Source organism: Colletotrichum lupini, chromosome 7, assembly GCF_023278565.1.
Source record: "Colletotrichum lupini chromosome 7, complete sequence".
NCBI classification, from domain to species: domain Eukaryota; kingdom Fungi; phylum Ascomycota; class Sordariomycetes; order Glomerellales; family Glomerellaceae; genus Colletotrichum; species Colletotrichum lupini.
In genome coordinates this window covers 723,485-743,260 of record NC_064680.1, presented here as the reverse complement: position 1 = coordinate 743,260, position 19,776 = coordinate 723,485, and the positions used below count along the sequence as shown (strand labels likewise).

Genomic DNA, 19,776 nt, shown 5'->3' with positions numbered 1-19,776 from the left:
ACCCAGCATCCGCAGGTGTTGCTTGAGAATTCTGAAAGGACAAGGGTTTGGTAGGGGGTGCGTGAACGAGGGTGGTGCAACCAACGATCTGCCCAGCCAGTACAAGCAAAACCCAAGGACCATTCGCCCTAGTCCAGCCGCCTTTTCGGTCCCATGTGGGAATGGGCCGTCCTTCCACCCCATGCAAGGGTGGTAGGCTCGAAACGGCCGAACTAATTGATGGGCAATTGAAGGTTGGGGTTCGTTCCTACCAAGAACCGCTTCCTCTCCATCGGAATCTTACTCCTCATCCCCGTCGCAGGTGATTTCCAAGGCCGAAAATCATAAAACCTCGGCGTGTCCCCGCGATCCCTGGCCTGCTTTGTCTTGAGCTTTCCATCCTCAACCCTCCCCTCATCCACTTTCCCGCCTCCAAGATCCATTACACACAGCTTGGTCTGTGGTGATCGGCCATCTCAGCTTACTCCCTCTCCGCCAACAACAAAGGGAACTTGCGCCTCGGCCGCGTGCCGCCCACAGTCAGCATGTCCGAGAAGATTGATACCGTGGACACTGTCCACGCCCACGACCATGACTCCGACAAGGCAAGTCGCAGTGACTTTTACCGTCGAGCCCCACGCAACTGATTTAGGAAGCAGCAGCTAACATGTCTTGATGTTGCAGAAGGAAATCCAGACCAAGGTCGTTAGGGGTAGCGAGGCTTTCAACGAGGCCATGATCAAGGAGCCCCCTAGTGCCTGGACCAAAGCCCAGCTGATGATCTACGCCTTCTCTCTCATCGGTTTCTTCTGTTCCACCATGAACGGTTATGACGGTTCCTTGATCAACAACCTGCTTCAGAACCCTTCTTTCAAGGAGCGTTATGGCGCCAAGAACGACGGTATTTGGGCTGGTATTATCTCTTCCATGTACCAGATTGGTGGTGTTGTGGCTCTTCCCTTCGTCGGTCCCGCCCTCGACACCTGGGGTCGCAGAATCGGCATGTTCATCGGTGCAGCCATCATCATTATCGGTACCTGCATCCAGGCAACTGCCAATGGCACTAGCCAATTCATGGGAGGTCGATTCCTGCTTGGTTTCGGTGTCTCCATCGCCGCATCCGCCGGACCCATGTACGTCGTCGAGATCAACCACCCGGTAAGTAACAACCTCAACTCATCGAACAAGATGAAGAATCTTTGTGTTAACGACTCTTCAAGGCCTACCGCGGAGTCGTTGGAGCGCTATACAATACCCTTTGGTTTTCTGGAGCTATCATTGCTTCTGGTGCAGCTCGCGGAGCCCTGGACATCGATGGTGATGCCTCATGGCGCCTCATCACCTGGCTTCAGGCTCTCTTCTCCGGACTCATTGTAATCTTCTGCATGTTCATGCCAGAGTCTCCCAGATGGCTATTCGTCAACAATAAGAAGGAGAAGGCTGCCGAAGTACTCGCCAAGTACCACGGAAATGGCAATCCCGACTCTCCATGGGTCAAGCTCCAGCTACACGAGTATGAAGAGCTCCTCAACATGGACGGTGCCGACAAGCGCTGGTGGGATTACCGTGCGCTGTTCCGCAACCGCGCTTCCGTCTACCGTCTCTCCTGCAACGTCTGTATCTCGATCTTCGGTCAGTGGGCCGGCAACGCTGTTCTGTCGTATTTCCTCGGATCCGTTCTCGACACCGCCGGCTACACCCACCCCATCCAGCAAGCCAACATCACCCTCATCAACTCTTGCCAGCAGTTCCTGTGCGCCATTTGCGGTGCTTTGCTTGTTGATAGAGTCGGTCGTCGTCCCCTACTGCTCTTCTCTTTCACCGCTTGCACAATTGTTTGGCTCGGCATGACTGTCGCCTCAGGTATTTTGTCCAAGTCTCAGGTCGGTGAAACGGACAGTGGTGCCCCCATCTTCGACAACCCAGCCGCGTCCCAGGCTTGCTTGGCCATGATCTTCATCTTCGGTTCCGTCTACTCGGTCGGTATCACGCCACTCCAGGCTCTGTACCCCGTCGAGGTGCTCTCCTTCGAGATGCGCGCCAAGGGTATGGCCTTCTCCAACTTGGCTGTCAACGCCGCCGGTCTCCTGAACCAGTTCGCTTGGCCCGTCTCCATGGAGAAGATTGCCTGGAAGACTTACATCATCTTCACCATCTGGGACGCAGTCCAGACCGCTGTCATCTACGTCTTCATTCCCGAGACTAAGGGCCGCACCGTAAGTATTCAGATTAAGTCTAGTGACCTTTTCAAAGCATGTGCTGACTCATCTGAAACAGCTCGAGGAACTCGATCACATCTTCGCTGCCGACAAGCCAGTCAAGGCTTCCATTCAGAAGAAGGAGGTCGCTGTCGATCGCTACGGCGACGTTGTCAACGTCCAAGACGTCTAAACGCTTCAGCAACCTTACGATATCAATCAAATTACATGCGCGAGCGAGCTAGTTGTGGAACTGTGTCTTGTCGGGGAGTAAAGAATTAATGATACGAGGACACGGAAACAGCGGGGTCGTGTCACCTACTTTTGCATGGTTGGCGAGGTTTTATGTTCTGGGGTCGCTTTACGGCGGCTATTGAATACGGGCCACCTTATCGCAAGCCTTTGTTATCTTCTATACCTATTATACCACCTTTTATCCACTGCAAAACTAAACTTGGTGATCTGTTGTTAATGTTTTTGTCTGGAAATATGGAATCCTCCTATTCGCGGTTCTATCTCAGCATCTATTTCTTCGCGTTTATGCTCTTGAGAAGAGCGAAGCGGATATCATGGTGAATAAGAGACCGTATCCCTACTCACAGTGGATGTACTTAGAGATGGATTGCATTCTAGGTAGCATGTAAACCATTCAAACCCGTATCTAGCCGTTGAATTTTAGGATCGAACCTCGTTATTTGAGTGATACTATTTTGCTGCTTCAGTCAAAGATACAGTGTCATGGGCGTTTGTTGGGAATTCTCAGCAAGAGCATCACCGACCACCGAATTTTTGCCCTCGCCTACGACTTAAGGATATGGCTTATTACAAGCTTACAAAGTCACGATACTGTAAGTAGTATTATAGCCTTGACTATTGTCAGCACAAAACTCACCAAGACTAGCTGGCCGTAAGACAAGCCGGCAAGTTTGGGAATGTAGCAAGCGGGCTTGAATGACAAGAAATCAATCAGATCTAAAGTGATTTCTTGTTCTTTGAAAGAAACGCTTCAGCCTACAGCACGTGATTCTTGATCAAACCTCATTTGTAAGAAAGTTATATTAATGTTAAATTCATAAGAACGCAACCCTTATTCTTTATACGTACTACTTCACTCAAGATCCCGTATCTATAGTAGGGCCCAGGGCTTCGAATAAGTCCACCTCATCCGCAGACGAAGTCAAGAAACCGCCCATGAGGTCGTCCGAAAGGAGGTATTCTTCGAGGTCTGTAAACGTCTCTGGTAATCTGTAGTCTGAGGACGGAATTTGTTCGTCTAGTCCCGAATACCCCATCAGGCTTCTCTCTGGCCTACTAAGAGATGCCGCAAAAGCCTTGGGACTCATGAGAAAACATTTCTTAAACTGCCGGTGGAGGTGCGCGCTCGCCACGTCCAGCTTCCGCGCCAGGCCTCCTACGGTCTACTTGAGGCTGTCGGCCTCGGCGGCTGCAATCATAGCGCGCGCCTGATGTGCAATCTTGCGACTGCTGCTGTCTCTGCTCCAGTCATCATTACATGGCTCGCATCGCTTGCAGGGTCGGTATCCGGATTGCGAGGCATGTTGCAGGTCGTTGAAAAAGATGATATTGCCTCGTCGAGCGACACGACCGGGGCACGTTGGCCGGCAAAAGATTTGGGTCGATTTGACACCCTATAAGAAAGACGAATTAGCAGAGAGATCGCGACGAGAGACGAGAAGCCACCGGGCAGAATCGACGGTCTTGTTGGATTGAGAGGCCATCGACGGGAAGGTTGATGCTAATGGTCCAGGCCATGGGAAAAAGATGAAGAGAGGTTTGACGTCGAGATTTGGCTTGGCTCAGTCAATAACCCGTCTGAACCCCGATTTCGGCTCTTACTAGCTCAAGCACATGATTGGCAGGTTCAAGGTCATCTTTCACAGGAACGATTTGATTGGTCAGTTTGAGATCACAACCCCTTCACTGTCGGAACGGTTTCTTCGCATATATATGCGTTGTACTTTCCGTCAAACCGGACGAATTTTGATTTTGCAACACAGATTAAGAGTCAACAAAGTTCTAGCATCACAGAGTTCTCAACCCTCTCTACGAGCTTAATATCCAAGAAGACCATGGACAGTCCCGCTGCTGCCAACGTGTTCGGCACCCTTGGGGCAGTGCTTTGGTCGCTTCGGGTAGAAACCAACTGTTCTGTTTGTAGTCTTTTCAAAATATCTTTACTGAAATTCATTCAAGCTCTTGCCTCAAATTTGGAAAAGCTGGCGGCGGCACGACACCCAGTCCCTGTCGTCGACCTTTTTCCTCTCATGGGCTGTCGCTGGAGTCCCCCTCGGCGTATACAATATCGCCGACGATTTTAACTTTGCCCTCCAGATACAGCCCAATATCTTGATTTTCCTCAGTCTCTGGACCTGGTTTCAGTGCAAATATTATGGCGACAAATGGGGCACACGGAAAATAGTGGCTAGCGTCATCGGCATAGCCATTGTTCTGGCCGGTGCCGAAGTTGGCCTTGTTTACGCACTCAAATTGGCACGCGAACGCGGGCACACGTGGCCATCAATTCTCATGGCTATTGTAGCTGCGATTCTTTTGGCTGGTGGCGTACTCCGACGTTACCTTCAGATGTTGAAGACTCGATCGGACGCGGGCTTATCCCTTAAGTTCGCAACATTGGATCTGAGCGGGGATGTTGCATCGCTTCTATCTGTGATCTTTCAGAAGACACTCAAAATCTATGGAATCGTTATATATGGATCGGAGTTAGCAATATGGGTCGGTCTGATAGGCCTAGCTATCCATTATCGCCGTGTCAGCAATGGCGAATCTAACAAAGGACCCGGGGTGGACGCGGTGGTGTTAGGCAGAGGGGAGACTCGGGCAGCAGGCCGCAACGAAGAGAATCAGAGTGTTTACAAATGCTCACAAGGCTCTCATTAGCTTGGATGTCTGAGCAGAGTATCCGCAGCCAATGAACTGCGCACTAGTTCTGGAGACATTAAGGTCGGGACGTGATTGTTGTATTCCTGCGAAAACCCTGCACGAAAATGTTCGCTAAGAGCAATATGAACTAAGTGGTATAAGGATTAGCGGTTGATTAGATGCGTAGATGCAACCATTTGCACCTTTCCTAGCAGGTTAGCAGTATAAAATTTCAGATTGTAAAGTGGTGCTTCGTCCACTTGCTGCGACCATCTGTGCTGATGCTTTAGTCTCGCGTCATTGAGCCAATGCGTTGCGGCTGGCAATTAAAGGCTGGCGACAATTCTGTTTCCCAAGCGTCTACGATAGGTGCTGTATTCTAACCCAGCCGCATTGAACACATACTCAGCGAGCCTAAACAAGGCTAACACGGTTCAAATTGACCTAGTTTTGCCGCGCCTCTAAGCTTGGAAATACGGCGCGTGCGTACTAAGTACGTTCTGCAATCAAACCGTAGCGCAGGCAAGCTTTATTTATTCATCTCGAATTAAACATTTCAAAGTCTAAAGACAGCAATGCTGTCTGAGGCAAAATAGTTGTCATGATAGCGTTTGATTGCAGATCCCCTTTAAAGTCTGCCGAGCGGGTTCATAATCCATGACGTCCAACAAGGCAGGGGACAGGCCTTGGCCAGCCCCATCTCGGATCGAAGTTTGTGCTTTTCGGGAAGGTCGAACATCGAACTTTGAACAATGAGTTCGTATCGTCGAATGGGGCGCCACGACCGATCAGGTAGGTAGCATTCGGACACGCAAAGACGCAATCGAGTCCCTGGACCCCTCGTACGACGCTGCGGCACCCACGGATTGAGATTGCGATGATCGGCAGCGACACGGACAGCACAAATATGGCCGGGGGCGCGACTTGTTGGCGCGAATTCTGTACGGTCCGCAGCTGCCTTCATTCAAGTTGATCTTCTTTCTCATTTCAAGGTCAAAAGGGACACGATGGCGCCGTCATGGTTAACAGTTGGCTTCCTCGGCTTCATCCGGCTCACCGCAGCTCTGGGACCGCAGCTTAGCCCGGCTCAGATGTGGAGGGAGTTCCATCTCCAACCCGAGCTCGAACCCGCTGCCGAAGGAGCTGCAGGCCCCGAGGTCGTCCGATTATTCGCCAATGACAGTGCCCCCGGCGCGCCGGATCCGTCCACTCTCTACCGGCCTTTCAACTTTTCGGTTCCCGTTGACCACTTCCACAATGATTCCATGTACGAGCCGCACTCGAATGGCAGCTTTCCTCTCCGATACTGGTACGACGACCGGTTTTACAAGCCTGGAGGCCCTGTCATCGCCCTGGCAGCGGGTGAAACCAGCGGCGCGGGCCGCTTGCCTTTCTTGCAAAAGGGTATCGTTGCCATCCTGGCGGAAGCAACCAACGGAGTCGGCGTCATCTTGGAACATCGGTACTACGGCCGCAGCTATCCCACCCCAGACTTCAGCACGGAAAATCTGCGATTCCTTACGACCGATCAAGCCTTGGCGGACACTGCTTACTTTGCCAAGAACATTGTCTTCCCCGGCAAACTGGCAGAAGTTAATCTGACGGCACCGGAAACACCGTGGATCGTGTACGGAGGCTCGTATGCCGGCGCCTTCGTCGCGTTTCTGCGCAAACTGTACCCTGAAGTCTTCTGGGGCGCGATCTCTTCTTCTGGAGTCACTGCCGCCGTGGTTGACTTTTGGGAATACTATGAAGCCGCGAGACGTTTCGCCCCCGAGGGATGCGCAGAGACGACGCAGAAACTGATGCACATGGTGGACAACATCTTGATGCAGAAGGGCAACGCGACTGAGGAGGACATCGTGACACTAAAGACCGCCTTCGGACTCCCTAACGTGACTGCGAGCGTCGACTTTGCGAGCGCCATTGGGGGCGGCATTGCAGGGCTACAGGGTCGAAACTGGGACCCAGCCCTTGACAGCGACGATTTCCTTCTCTACTGTGGCAACATGACCTCCGACGAACTGGTGTGGCCCGCAACGGATAGCCTTGACTCTAGTGCTCGCTACCTACTTGAGATTGGCGGCTATGAGTCAGAAGTCACGGAGTTGGCCCCTCGACTCAAGAACTACATTGGCTACGTCAACTACACATCGTCCTGGTGCGACTCGGAGAACCAAGACGACTGCTTCGGACCCGGAAGTGACGATGCGTATGCCGCGGATGATCTCAGCGCGTCCTGGCGTCTGTGGGCATACCAGTATTGTTCTCAGTAAGTGATTGAACTCAGAATTATTGTGGCCAAACTCTGACACTTGTGTTTAGATGGGGCTACCTCCAGACCGGCTCCGGCGTTCCGGAAGACCAGCTTCCTTTGATCTCTCGCCTGATTGACATCGAATACTCCACAGTCATCTGTCGCAAGGCTTTCAACATTACCTCGCTACCTGACGTTGAAGCCATCAACAAGTACGGTGGTTATAACTTCAGCTACCCTCGCGTAGCCATCATTGATGGCGAATCTGACCCGTGGCGATCTGCGACTCCTAACAAGATCGGGCTTCCGCGGCCAGAGTCGACCACCGAGGAGCCCAACTTGGTCATCACGGGCGGAGCAGTTCACCACTGGGACGAGAATGGCATTTTCAAGAACGAGACAACGGCTGACCTGCCACCGTTGCCTGTCAAAGAGGCTCAGAGCTTCGAGGTGGAGTTTGTACAAGCCTGGCTCGAGGAGTTTGCTGCGACAAGAAAGTAGACAGTAATACTGAATATAATTTTGCGCTACAAAGAACTCTCAATAGCGAAGTATGTACGCGGAACAAAATAGCCCATCGGACGCTACATAGGAAACATTAACGTCATTGCTACTCAGCATACTCTGGATAATATTTGACTTTGGCTACTGGCGTAGGCCTTTCATAACTTTTTTGCAGCCTCAATAATGATATCAGCAGCTCTCTCCGCAATTCCATATATTGCAGTCTGAATATGCGCTGAAATTAGGACTGGCATGATACTTGCGTCCACGACCCTGAGGTTCTCCGCTCCGTAGACCTTTAGTGACGGGTCAACGACGCCGCCATCTTCCTTCGGGAGCATTGCGCAGGAGCCGACTGGGTGATAGATGGATAAGGTGGTCCTGAGAGCAAAGTCCCGCCACTGTGCGTCTGTCGTAGTATTCAAGCCTGGCTCATACTCCGAAACCCACGTGGATCTGAGAGGTTCGGTGAGAGCGACCTGACGACACTTTTTGATGGCTTGGATGGCTGCTTGCAAGTCGTATTCGTTTGAAAGATAATTCGGGTCGATGAGAGGTGGTCCCAAGGGGTCGGCAGGGTTGACGTGGACATGCCCTCGGCTCAGTGGGTGCATAATGGCCGCGATGAGCGTGAAGTAGTCTTTGCCGTAACCTGGACTTCCTGAAGCAGGATACCCCTTGACGCCGGTATATCCGTCGCTGAAAAGAATTTCCAGTTGAGGTACCGTTGTATCGTTGAGCCATTGGAGTTTTTTCTTCTCAACCGGGTTGTTGGTATCCACAATCGCCGTCTGAGCAAGGGCAGCAAGCGCTGCTTCTCCATCGTCACCGAGAGCTTGGTTCCAGTTGGTGAACGTGTATCCACTCCCAGAGTATCCGTACATTGAAGTCTTGCCTTGCCGCCAGAGCTGGAGCTGCTCAGCAGCATAGACTGTGTCGTACTTGAGACGGTCGTATCCAGTGTAGTTGCTCTTCAGTTCGTACGAGCTCTGGATGCGGATGTGATCCTGGAGGTTTTCACCTACTCCTGGAAGGTCAATAATCTGACTAATACCAGCAGCAGAGAGAACATCCGCCCTGCCAATGCCGGAGTTTTCCAGAATAGAGGGGCTCAGTAAACCTCCACCAGAAACGATAACCTCGCGACGAGCAGTTAGGACGGTTCCGTCGACAAGAGTCACGCCGGTAGCACGCTGGCTGCCATGGCAGGTAGTCTCCAAGTTGACTTTGGCGACCTTTGAATCTGTCAAAACGAAGTGATTTGGACCGGCTAAGGGCAGGTAAGAGTTGGCGCTGTAGGATCGGTTGTAGTGTGTCGGCTCGATGCTGTTGGGCGAGTACAGAACGCCCAGAACGTTGCCGTTCAATGATTCAAGGTTTGTTTCGATGCCCAAGCTGTTCATGACCGGGAACAGCGGGGCTTGGTGCTTGGGGATGAGCCGGTTGATCAGAGCCTTGATAGGTCCAGCATTGCCAACGCCCTCGCTCCCGGTGTAGTACTGAGTGTTGGCCGAGGTAAAATTCTCAGACTTCATCATGGCAGAGCGCATCGAGTCCCAGTTCCACCCTGGGTTACCAAGCTCTTCCCATCCGTCATACTCGTGCGCAGACGCCCTATCGTATGAGAAGAGGTTGAGTGCGGAGCTCCCACCCAAGACGTGCCCTCTGGTCTGAACCCAGACGCGGCCATTTGATCCCTCCTGCGGCACAGTAGTGAGATTCCAGTCGTACTTGCTCCCAAACGTCGAACCTCTCCGACCCGGAATCTCAATGCGCTCGTCGCCGAGCCCTGATGGACCTGCTTCGATGACCAGGACTGTCGCGTTCTGCAGCCCCCGGCTGAGACGGGTCGACAGCGCGACTCCAGCAGTACCTCCGCCAACAACAATCTGTAGAGCCATCAGTTAGTTCACATCATAATTCGGGGTGGGTGTAATCGGTTAGAGAGCACAAACGTAGTCGAAAGCCTTGTCAGTCGGCTGACCAGGAGCTGCTGACACTGCTGCCACGTACAGGGCCAGGATCGAGGCGACTGGGAACATTTCGATGTATCGAGATCTTCATGCGAGGTCCCTTTGAACGAGGTAAGAGTCTGGTTTGAATCAAGCGAGCTACGCGGACATGCAGGTTTAGATGGCGCATAGGGTTGTGAGCGGCACACTTTGTCGGGCTGGGCGGCGGCACCAACGTCGCTGGAAGTGTGTCTCGACGGCGATCAGGATGTCCAACACCACTTGGGAAGTCTACTGAATCCGTCCTTTGCAAGGGCTTAGACGCTTGATGGGCGTTCTGGATCAGAATTCCGGCATTCTTTTGTACAATAGAACTTTGGGGCCCAGGGTAGTTCATGTGGCTTTGCAAAACGTTGGACAAAATAATCAACTCATTTCGCACAACCCATGGAAGCGAGTCAGGGCACACTTCAACCGGGCGTTCTAGTAGACGGGGAATCAACCCTCGCACACCCAGCGCGACATCGAAGACGATTAGATGAACTATCCGAGGAAACGTGGGTGGGTGGCTTTCAGGGTGAAAGTTCTCTTCGCTTCCGGGCGGGGTGAAAACGGCTGAGTTTGCAACGCTAGAGAACCCTCCTCAGATAGAGATGGAATGTCGCCGGTGACCTTGATGCAACCTACCGTGCCTACTTTATCCGCAGCGTACCATCAACCGTTGAATCTGCATCGTCCTGACGCCTGGCTCTTTGCGAGATGGGCGGGGTTCCTCGGACTTTGCAGCAGGGCATCGGCAGTTTACCCCGGTCGTGCCCTCCGCCCACTCCAATACGAATTTCCACACCGGGAGCGACAGCGGCATCTGTGTGAAGAAGGTCTACCGCTAGCTCAATGTTCGCTTACATGGACAAGGGTTGTGTGGGTTGCACGAGAAGGCACTAAGATGGCGTGGTAAAGGGGTTGATGGGCTTTGCTGAAGACTCTACCCGCCGCGATGAAACGATTACCAACAAGACAGACAGGTAATTATGGCGATGGAAAAGACTAGATCATTCACTTCTGCCATATCATTCAAATTTACGGAGTACTGTCGGAACTGCAGTCGCGCTGCTTTTTCATCTTTTGGCCTCACGCTGAGGGGTTGAGAAAATTCTGTCCGAACAAAATTTGTTGTTTAGCACAGGTAGGCACAGGATCCTCTACTGAAACAAAACTGGAGACGAAATAGGGGATTGATATGGACAATCTCGACAGTACACGGGACAAATCCTGAGCGCCAGGTCAGGATCTTATCCCCCACGACCCAGGAAGGCCTCGCTGTCGGACTTCCAAGCTGACTGGATTCAAGACCTGGTACCTTAACACCGGATTAGACAACCTTTGTCGGTGGGAGCTTGGGAGAACATGAATATCTGACTTCCGAAAAGCAATCTTTTTAGGCAACACTTAACATTGCTCGATAACTGAAGCTTCATTCCCAGCTCTCAGCACATGTATTAGCAGCCTTCACAGTTCGAGATACATCGGCATCTTCTATCACAAGCATAGCACGACCTTAGGCCCATAAGAAGGTTATCTGTACAAGGAGTTGAATTATCTCTGATGATCTGAGTCTTGCGATTACCATTTCTTTCGCTTAAATAATGCCCAGCCAAAAGTGTGGGGATGCGAGTCATAAACCCAACGAGGCGGAAGCCAAGGTGTAATCAAGCCTGCGCAAATACTCCCTTGACTCCCAGGTCTCGAGAAGTTGAAGTTGCACGGGAGCGGAGCGGGTTCCGCATTCCAAACGGCTGTCCTGCTGCCATCCCTTTACATTCACAGAACCAGGCACGAGAAGTCTAATGTCGATTCTGCATGCCTGAGTCACATTGCCGGCCGAGTGGTAAAGCAATAACTGGGGGGAATCCGAAGAGCCACCATCCGGGCGCCACAGATTTTTGCAGATTCCTTGAAATATGCGGACGAATTGTTTGATAGGTTCTGCGGCGGGCTTGCTTGAAACAGAATGCCCAGATAGTGCAAAGCTTTGGTCCGACAAAACTGACTTATATGACTGGCATCTGGCCATTGCTGAGAAGGCGGCATCTTCCTGCGTCATGTGTGTTCTCAGACACGCCACGACAGCGTGCCACTGGTCTTGAAACCCGATCTCGACGATATCACTTGCATAAACGGACTTCTCCAGACAGCAGCTACCTACGACGATGACCGTAGTCTCTCGAGATGAATCATTACCGCCGAACGAGGACGTCGGTCCAATCTCCTTTTCCCTCGCCCTCGCCCTGACAATCTTCCTCGTCATCACGACCGGCCTCCGACTATGGGTGCGAGTAGCGAACCGGAAGCTCGGATGGGACGACTTGACTATCGCTCTCGCAGGCGCAACGGCAGTTGTACGGTTCGCCTTCGTCGTCTTACAATGGAAACACGGAAATGGCAAACACCGAGTCTATCTCAGCAACCATGACTACATGATGATCAACATGTACGGCTGGTGGGGACAAATGCTGCTCTTCATCTCTGTGGCGTTTCTGAAGGTGTCAATGTGTCTCTTGATCCTTCGCATCAAAGATACCAAGGTGCTCAAGCGCTTGCTGCATGTCATCATGGCTGGTGTCCTCATTACGAATTTCGGGGTCGTGATCATTTTGATAGCCGAGTGTCAGCCCGTCGGCTTCTGGAGGGGCAAGTCAGCCGTGTGTTGGCCAACACACATCCGCATATATTTCATCTATGCGACGATTGGTATGATCAAAATATTCCGGAAGCCTCGGGGTCTCGTCATTGATTAGAGTTGGTAGCATACTCGGTCTTGACGGACCTCATCTGTTCACTACTTCCTCTTGTGGTGATTTGGAATGTGAAGATCCCTCGACCAGCGCTTATACCCATACAAACAAATCAAATATGAACCTCATATTTGATTGTTTAGCTGATTTCTCGCGCTATATTTGATTGTTTGACTTATTTGATGAATATTTGATTAATTTGCTAGAATTTTCTATAGCCCGTTTAGAGGTGTAAATGGTACAGTGGATTCTGCGCCGGAGGTGCCGAAGTTTTTTCGGCGGGCCCACTTTAATACCGGAGGTCCGGTGTTCGAATCCGGGTCCGGGCGGCCCCTTTTTTACCGTATTTTCTCGGTATATTATTGGTATATTCGGGCCCACCCTTAGATTCTAGATTTGATCAAATATACTAAATATATGGGCTAGAATATTTGATTGTTTAACTTACTGAAATTCCTATATTTGACTGTTTGTTTGACTTATTTGTTTGATTGATTTGAATGGGTATAAGCGCTGCCCTCGACAGACGAAGATATCAGTCTCTTGCTTGATGGGGCTGGGCCTTGTGTGAGCTCCTCCCAAACATCTTCCAGTTTCATGTCCAGAAAAGACATCACGTCACCTAACATCCTATCTTTTTGAATATTAGGGCGACCGGGTTCGGCGTCGCTAGAGCAGCGTCATTGGGAATATCCACCTCAGACTTGAGTTGTGCGTTCAATTTCCCCTACCATCGACGGAACGAACCGAAATAAAGACTGACGTTTGTCTTGCAGGGGCATACTGTGTCGCCGGTATCTGGTCGAATCTCGAACTGTTTCTGGGTATCATCGCCGCAAACCTCGCTCTTACAAGGTCCATTTACGTCCACTTCTTCAGCAATGGTACAGCGCAGCAGACACTTCCAGAGTCAACGGGCAGATGTGACCCGTTGCAGTCTGAGTATCTCAGTAGCAAGCTCCGAGGCGACCGCTTTGAAGTGCCTTCGACGATGATTGGGTCACCTTGTCGAAGAGGGTCGGAGACGAGGAGTTCAGATAGTGAAATCCCGCTGAGATCAGGCATCCAGAAGAAGACTGAATTTTGGTGGACAGAGGATGACGAAGGCCAGCCGCCGAGACCATCTCCGTGAGTCAAATTTGATGGGAGTGATACTGCTGTAGGTAGCACCTGTACATGACGTCTGGCGGCCGCATTGTCCAGGTGGCCGGCGGTCTTCCAGCGGCCCGCACCTCGAGCAAGAAGGTTTTCTGAAATTGACGTGGAATCTGAATTTATATCAAGCCCAAGTTTCGTTTCGTTTCGTCCAGAAATATACATGCTGAAGAAACGGGTAATTATACAACTGCTAGGAGCGACACCCTCTGTTTTATTACATACAACATGATCTTACTGTCATGTGACCGGATAGCCAAGACATCTAACTTGACGTTGAGATTCGGATCGAGACCTTTGACCGCAGAACGGCGATCCCTCAGCAGTCGACATATCTACAGCACCTACTTAACCCACACTCATGACTACATTGAGCACCAGACAAAGCCTCAGGTTCTCCTTAATCGCCTTTCGACGCATGGTTTCGGTGCACCCACCACTTGAGAATCAGGTTTTCCCCATAACCTACGTCTTATCAACGAGGCGCAGACGCGACGTGACCACCGTCGTAAGTAATCCCTCTCGATCGCCGCGATCTCGACAACTTTCCCTTCTTGCCGCATCGCGGCACCAGATCCTCCTCGAACAGAGCTTGAAAACACGGAAGCGGCGCCACGGGAAACCACGTCTTTGGCTCGTGGTCGGCCCACGCCTCCTGCCACTGCTGCGGAGTCCGATTCCGGTGATCTTGCACGATCCGGTCGACGTTCCACAGCTCGCCCGGTTCAAAGTTGCACCTCACAATCGGTATTCCTTGGACGGTATCCCTCATGGCACGAGGGAATCCCGATAAAAGTATCCGGTTCTGCGGGCGACTCGGAGCATGTTGGACATGATGGATGGGATAAGCAACCACTCCGTCGGCGGGACGATGCCCTGGCCCGCCGATGCAAACCAGGCCGCCTGCCACGCGATATCTCTCTAGTTCGTCATCTGGAACATCTCCGTGCACAACTGGGGCGCGGGCTGGCCGTCAAGAACTAGAGTGAAAGATGCAGGCGGCATCCCCGCGGGGACGAGAGCAAGGGCTTCCATAACCCACCGCGACACGTTGGCGGTAACCTGTTTGGCCTCCAGACCCTATGGTACTGGTTCGCGTCGGGTCATGGTCCGGTATTTGGCCTGGCGGCGAGTGTCCGGGGTGTCGAAGTTCGAATCTGGTAGCAAGGCATTCCGCCACAAGTTGACCCAGCGATCGATCCGCAGGAGAGAAACGACCAGACAAACTGCACAGCCCATGCTGGCAATCCTTTCTGGACTAAAGGCCCCGCTGAGTTCGCGAACATGACCTAAAAAGCTCGTCTCCCGCTTCTTGTTCCGCGTGGCAGTGGGGTTCTTCGGGAGTTGTACTGTGTGGTACACTGCGGGCAGTCGGCGCCGGGACTTTGAGTCCTGAAGTCGGGCGATTAACGGCTTTCTGTCCCGCACGGCACGGCGGGTCCACTAACGGCGTCCCGTGGCTCCGTTGGTTGCTCTCCCCGGAGCCACGCCGACGCCCCTCACTGACCGCCGAATCACAGTCCTCGATATTCAAGACGGGTGGATGCTGCAGGCTTGCGACAATGCGCAAGGTAGTCAACACTTACATCCTCATTCCAGACTTACTTTCTTCAAAATCGTAATTGCTGCGTCATCGGTGTCAGCTACAGCGTAAGTACAGATGGGCACTTTTCCCTACCCCGCCGCCATGCGTTGACGGACAATCGGGGCCCATTCACCGCCGAGAAGCCAAAGCTCGGCCCCAATGTCCCTCCCCTTCCTATCTTTGTCCCAAAAGCATCCCATCATCCCGTCTGGAAAACGCCTCGAATCGCAGTCACAGGACATGACACATTTCTTACCATCTTATTGGTTCAAAGAGAAGCTACTATACGACTACGGGCGGACTTCCGGTCCGGGTCCTCATCCACCCGACTCGTCCAACGGCAACGGCCTCTGACGCCAAATCTCCGAAGTGGTGCACCCGTACACATGTGTACACGGACTGTTGTGACACTGGATATTGGATGCAACAAGCCACTCGGAGATGCTATTCGTAAGCAGACATGGAGCCATACTGAGCGAGCCACGAGACTGACTACGTTCCACAAAGGTATGACGATGGATCAGCTCCTTCGGGTGTCGTGCACTCTCAGCTTAAGGTAAGGTAGAATCTAAATATCGAGCTACCCCACACCAAATCTCACTCTCGATTTCCCCGGACCATCCATCCGCAGATCCTCCAAACATCATCTACACCCCCGGATCCACCGCGGGAATACCTTCACAGCAAACCAACACAACACGACAACATGGCGATCAAAGCCTCCACCGGAGTCTGCAAACCCTCCGAACTAGCCCACCTCGTCCTCCGCACAGCCAACCCCGAAAAGCTAGTCTCCTTCTACCAAACCTTCCTCGATGCAAAAATCACCGCCTCAAGCCCCCTCATCACCTTCCTCACATGGGACCACGAGCACCACCGCCTCGCCATCCTCAACGACCCCACCGCCGTCCCGCGACAGGACAACACCGTCGGCATGGACCACTTCGCCCTGACCTTTGACTCTCTCGGCGACCTGCTGCAGTCTTACAAGGCTCGCAGAGATCTGGGTATTGAACCTATTTGGTGCGTCAACCACGGCATGTCGACTAGTATGTACTACCGCGATCCGGATGGCGGCAAGATTGAGACGCAAGTAGATGTCTTCGAGACGAAGGAGGATGCTGTTGCGTATATGACGAGCGCGGAGTTTGGGGAGAATCCCAGGGGGCCGAGGTTCGACCCTGAGGAGATGGTCAAGAGGTTTGAGGCTGGTGAGGATGAGAAGAGCTTGATGAAGAGGACGGCTTTTGCAAAGGAGGAGGTGAAGTTATGATATCTAGGCTGTGTTGTGCATTAGGATGTTGTGGTTCCGAGAATCAGATTGAATTTCGTGGATGCATCGTGCTCGCACATGTAAGTCATAGGTGCACTTAGTAATTGCATGCAATGATGCGAAAAGCACACTTAGCATATAACTGAGATACGACTAGCATTGAACTCTCAGAAGTCTTCTTGGAAGCCTGCTATTTGTTGGTGTGCGGTACTAGACTTATTGTTCTGCTCCCACGTAAAAGTTGGTGCTAGGAACATGCGGCCAGACACCTAAGCAACAACCTCAACCCTCAGATAGAAGGCCTCATGACTGCAAATTGATTCAGAGCTGGGCTATGAACTTAGCCAAGAAGTCGACGTGACAGGAACTCTTTATGTTCACGCCTTATCGTCTCGATTACAAACTGGCAAACTAATAATCAAGTACGTACTCATCTATCTTGAGTACATAGACGATCATGAGAAAAGTAGTGGTTAACTTGATAAGATCTCCTTTATTACCCGTTTGCCGTGCACGCCACCTTAGCTCAGAGCGCATTTAAAGAAAACATGGAGATGTTCGTATTGGGACTATTCCCCAGTCGACGGGGTAAGCGCCATGCCAGACATAACGTAGCGAAGGTACATGTAGGGGCTGGTAACAGGGGCCGTATGATCTGACGCGAGATGCACCATTGCTCTGCCAAATTTGCCAGACTCTACTTTGCTTGTCTTGTCAGAGGACAAAGAGCGTAGTTGACCCCCGAGGAGACAGTCTCTGACAGAGTGAAAGCCGAATATATCAAAAGACAGCTCTTCAGGTTGATAGGAGAATGCTCCAAGTTGATTGGACTGTGTTGCAGACAACATCGTGGCTCGGAGTGTCTAAAACCGACGGAAAATCTTTCTTCAGTAGACTACTCAGACATGCGTTGAATAGGACCGTCCAATCTCATACCTCAGAGACTCTGAATAAAGGATCAAAGATTGAATGAGAGAATCGCGGCTACGGGCCGCCTTCACATCACATGCCCCGAACCCTCTACGTTGCCGACCATACTCCGTTCAATCCTTATACCATTACCTTTTAGCGCAAAAGGAAAGACAGTTTCCCCAAAGCTTCATTTCCGTCCATACGACACAATTCCTCATTCCAACAAAAGCCAGGGCATGCGCCTTGGTTTTTTCTTGCTGTGGCTGGAACGAAACAGCATCAGCCAAGCCTTTTTGGCAGGCCTTGAGTGGCTTTGAATCTCCGAGGGCTGCAGATGACCCCTGTCATCAACTTTAGTTCAGCCCACAGCTGCCCCCAAAACTGTGCCTTTGGCGAGTGTCGCGCTGCTGTCTGGCCCGTCGAGAGTTACACCGTCGCACTCTCGGTGACGTCAAGATGGACGGGAAGTGGCTTGGCAGCGCGTCGTCGCGCCTGGACTCTCAAGTCTCTTGGCTCTCTGTAGCGATGTGTTGTTTCTGTGCTCTCTCTGTGTGTGCTGTCTGCCTCTGTCAAGTACGACTTGCACTACGTATTGCCTGTTTGTGGTGATGCAGCTGCCAAGGATATGATGAACATGGCGGTGATGGTGAGAAAGCGCGCTTGGCATATTACCTGGAGGTTTCCCCCTTCACTGCTTGGGCAACAACCTCGCCTTTCTCTTTCGCATGATATTTTGGTTGAGAGGACTCCATCAGGATATCGTCAAGACTCAATTCGGTGGACAAACCGCCATCCTCTTCCCCTCCTGGTCCCGAGTATCACCTAATAGGATCTATCCTCAGACCTCAAGAGCAACATTGCTTCTTAAGATGGCTCGCTTCAACCCTTTCGCACGTCGTCGGCAAGACACCACGACCCTTCCGACACATCGCAAAAGTAGCCAGGAGACAAGAGTCAATGATCACTGGCATGGAAAAGACTACAGCATGGCTCACCGGCCGCCCTTCATGCTCTGGCTCAAGGTGACATGGCTAGACATCCTCACCATGATCATCATGGGAGTCATCGCCCTAGTGGTACGCACCTTACCTCGCTTCCGACCTCTGACATTCAGCTAACACCACGTATCCAGGTCTTCAGAGCGCACCCGCCAGCACACCGAACGTTCCCCGTCACATTTGACAACGGCGAGGTCGTCTACCCCCAATTCGCATACCCGCACATCCCGCAGTACATCCCCAGTCACGCCGCCACCGCCCTCGGCATCGGCGTGCCCATCCTCTCCATTCTCCTCTGCCAGATAAGGGTGCGCTCCTTCTGGGACATCAACAACGGCATCATGGGCCTGCTCTACTCCGTCATCGGCTCCACTGTCTTCCAGGTCATGATCAAGTGGCTTATCGGCGGCCTGCGTCCTAACTTCCTCGAAGTCTGCCAACCCGACATTAGCAAGGCCTCCCAACCGGGAGGTAACGCAACAGGCCTGGACGGGACGGGCTATGGAGGCATCATGTGGACGTCGGATATCTGCACCAGGGAGATGGACGGCACGCTCTCCAACACGATGGAATCTTTTCCCTCGGGGCATACGACTGCAATGTTCTCGGGCATGGTGTTTCTGTATCTCTACCTCAACGCCAAGTTCAAGGTCTTTTCGAACCATCACACGCCCATGTGGAAGCTTGTCCTCGTATACGCTCCGATCCTCCTCGCTACCCTGGTCGGCGGCTCCCTAACGGTCGACCAGTCCCATAACTGGTACGACGTTCTGGCGGGCGCCATCATCGGGACTGTCTTTGCCTTTTCGTCGTACAGGATGGCCTACGCCGCCGTCTGGGATTGGCGTATCAATCATATTCCCCTCCACCGCAAGATGCCTTTGGACTTCAACCTCGAGGCTATCGGAGAGAATGGCGCGGTGGTCACACGCAAGGCCGGGTGGGGTAAGAGACGCGAGGAAAAGAAAACTGGTCTTGACAGAATGGTTAGCAGGACAAGGTATACCAGCGACAGTAGGGATACGCGAGGTGTTGGTGTGCCCCGTAAGGCGGTAGCATCTCACTACTCGAGAGGCGACCGGCGTCCTTCTGGCGAGGACACGGTCTAGTCGGTCGCCGACTCGTACCGCCGAGTGGGAGTTTTGTTTGGTCCAAGGAGTTACGAATGATACCCAGATCTGAGATTGAAGCAAGCGTGGTCCCCGATAGCGCTATCAACGATGGCACGAGAGCAAGCGCCGTCGGCTCAGATACCTGCGTGTTTTAC

At 52.2% G+C, this 19,776-nt stretch overlaps 10 protein-coding genes across 10 annotated transcripts; 7 read left to right on the top strand and 3 right to left on the bottom strand.

Annotated features, from left to right (window-relative positions):
• Positions 1 to 524: 524 nt before the first annotated feature.
• CLUP02_13270 (uncharacterized protein) lies at positions 525 to 2,370 on the top strand (the record flags this gene model as incomplete). The annotated part of the gene is made up of 4 exons (XM_049292213.1): positions 525 to 554; positions 664 to 1,137; positions 1,200 to 2,195; positions 2,257 to 2,370. 4 exons carry the CDS (start codon positions 525 to 527, stop codon positions 2,368 to 2,370), a joined length of 1,614 nt encoding a protein of 537 aa, XP_049149359.1.
• A 1,257-nt stretch (positions 2,371 to 3,627) lies between these two features.
• On the bottom strand, positions 3,628 to 3,735 carry CLUP02_13269 (uncharacterized protein; the record flags this gene model as incomplete). The annotated part of the gene is made up of 1 exon (XM_049292212.1): positions 3,628 to 3,735. One exon carries the CDS (start codon positions 3,733 to 3,735, stop codon positions 3,628 to 3,630), a length of 108 nt encoding a protein of 35 aa, XP_049149358.1.
• A 532-nt stretch (positions 3,736 to 4,267) lies between these two features.
• On the top strand, positions 4,268 to 5,096 carry CLUP02_13268 (uncharacterized protein; the record flags this gene model as incomplete). Its single annotated transcript, XM_049292211.1, has 2 exons — positions 4,268 to 4,330; positions 4,392 to 5,096. The coding sequence occupies 2 exons, from the start codon at positions 4,268 to 4,270 to the stop codon at positions 5,094 to 5,096; spliced, it is 768 nt and encodes a 255-aa protein (XP_049149357.1).
• Positions 5,097 to 6,085: 989 nt separating this feature from the next.
• Positions 6,086 to 7,836, top strand: CLUP02_13267 (serine carboxypeptidase S28; the record flags this gene model as incomplete). The annotated part of the gene is made up of 2 exons (XM_049292210.1): positions 6,086 to 7,350; positions 7,404 to 7,836. The coding sequence occupies 2 exons, from the start codon at positions 6,086 to 6,088 to the stop codon at positions 7,834 to 7,836; spliced, it is 1,698 nt and encodes a 565-aa protein (XP_049149356.1).
• Positions 7,837 to 7,997: 161 nt separating this feature from the next.
• On the bottom strand, positions 7,998 to 9,881 carry CLUP02_13266 (choline dehydrogenase; the record flags this gene model as incomplete). Its single annotated transcript, XM_049292209.1, has 2 exons — positions 7,998 to 9,728; positions 9,795 to 9,881. The coding sequence occupies 2 exons, from the start codon at positions 9,879 to 9,881 to the stop codon at positions 7,998 to 8,000; spliced, it is 1,818 nt and encodes a 605-aa protein (XP_049149355.1).
• Positions 9,882 to 12,001: 2,120 nt separating this feature from the next.
• On the top strand, positions 12,002 to 12,589 carry CLUP02_13265 (uncharacterized protein; the record flags this gene model as incomplete). The annotated part of the gene is made up of 1 exon (XM_049292208.1): positions 12,002 to 12,589. One exon carries the CDS (start codon positions 12,002 to 12,004, stop codon positions 12,587 to 12,589), a length of 588 nt encoding a protein of 195 aa, XP_049149354.1.
• A 232-nt stretch (positions 12,590 to 12,821) lies between these two features.
• CLUP02_13264 (uncharacterized protein) lies at positions 12,822 to 12,980 on the top strand (the record flags this gene model as incomplete). Its single annotated transcript, XM_049292207.1, has 1 exon — positions 12,822 to 12,980. One exon carries the CDS (start codon positions 12,822 to 12,824, stop codon positions 12,978 to 12,980), a length of 159 nt encoding a protein of 52 aa, XP_049149353.1.
• A 1,236-nt stretch (positions 12,981 to 14,216) lies between these two features.
• CLUP02_13263 (uncharacterized protein) lies at positions 14,217 to 14,513 on the bottom strand (the record flags this gene model as incomplete). Its single annotated transcript, XM_049292206.1, has 1 exon — positions 14,217 to 14,513. One exon carries the CDS (start codon positions 14,511 to 14,513, stop codon positions 14,217 to 14,219), a length of 297 nt encoding a protein of 98 aa, XP_049149352.1.
• Positions 14,514 to 16,032: 1,519 nt separating this feature from the next.
• On the top strand, positions 16,033 to 16,599 carry CLUP02_13262 (glyoxalase/Bleomycin resistance protein/Dioxygenase; the record flags this gene model as incomplete). The annotated part of the gene is made up of 1 exon (XM_049292205.1): positions 16,033 to 16,599. The coding sequence occupies one exon, from the start codon at positions 16,033 to 16,035 to the stop codon at positions 16,597 to 16,599; it is 567 nt and encodes a 188-aa protein (XP_049149351.1).
• A 1,781-nt stretch (positions 16,600 to 18,380) lies between these two features.
• On the top strand, positions 18,381 to 19,618 carry CLUP02_13261 (PAP2 superfamily protein; the record flags this gene model as incomplete). The annotated part of the gene is made up of 2 exons (XM_049292204.1): positions 18,381 to 18,587; positions 18,644 to 19,618. The coding sequence occupies 2 exons, from the start codon at positions 18,381 to 18,383 to the stop codon at positions 19,616 to 19,618; spliced, it is 1,182 nt and encodes a 393-aa protein (XP_049149350.1).
• Between the last annotated feature and the right edge of the window lie 158 nt (positions 19,619 to 19,776).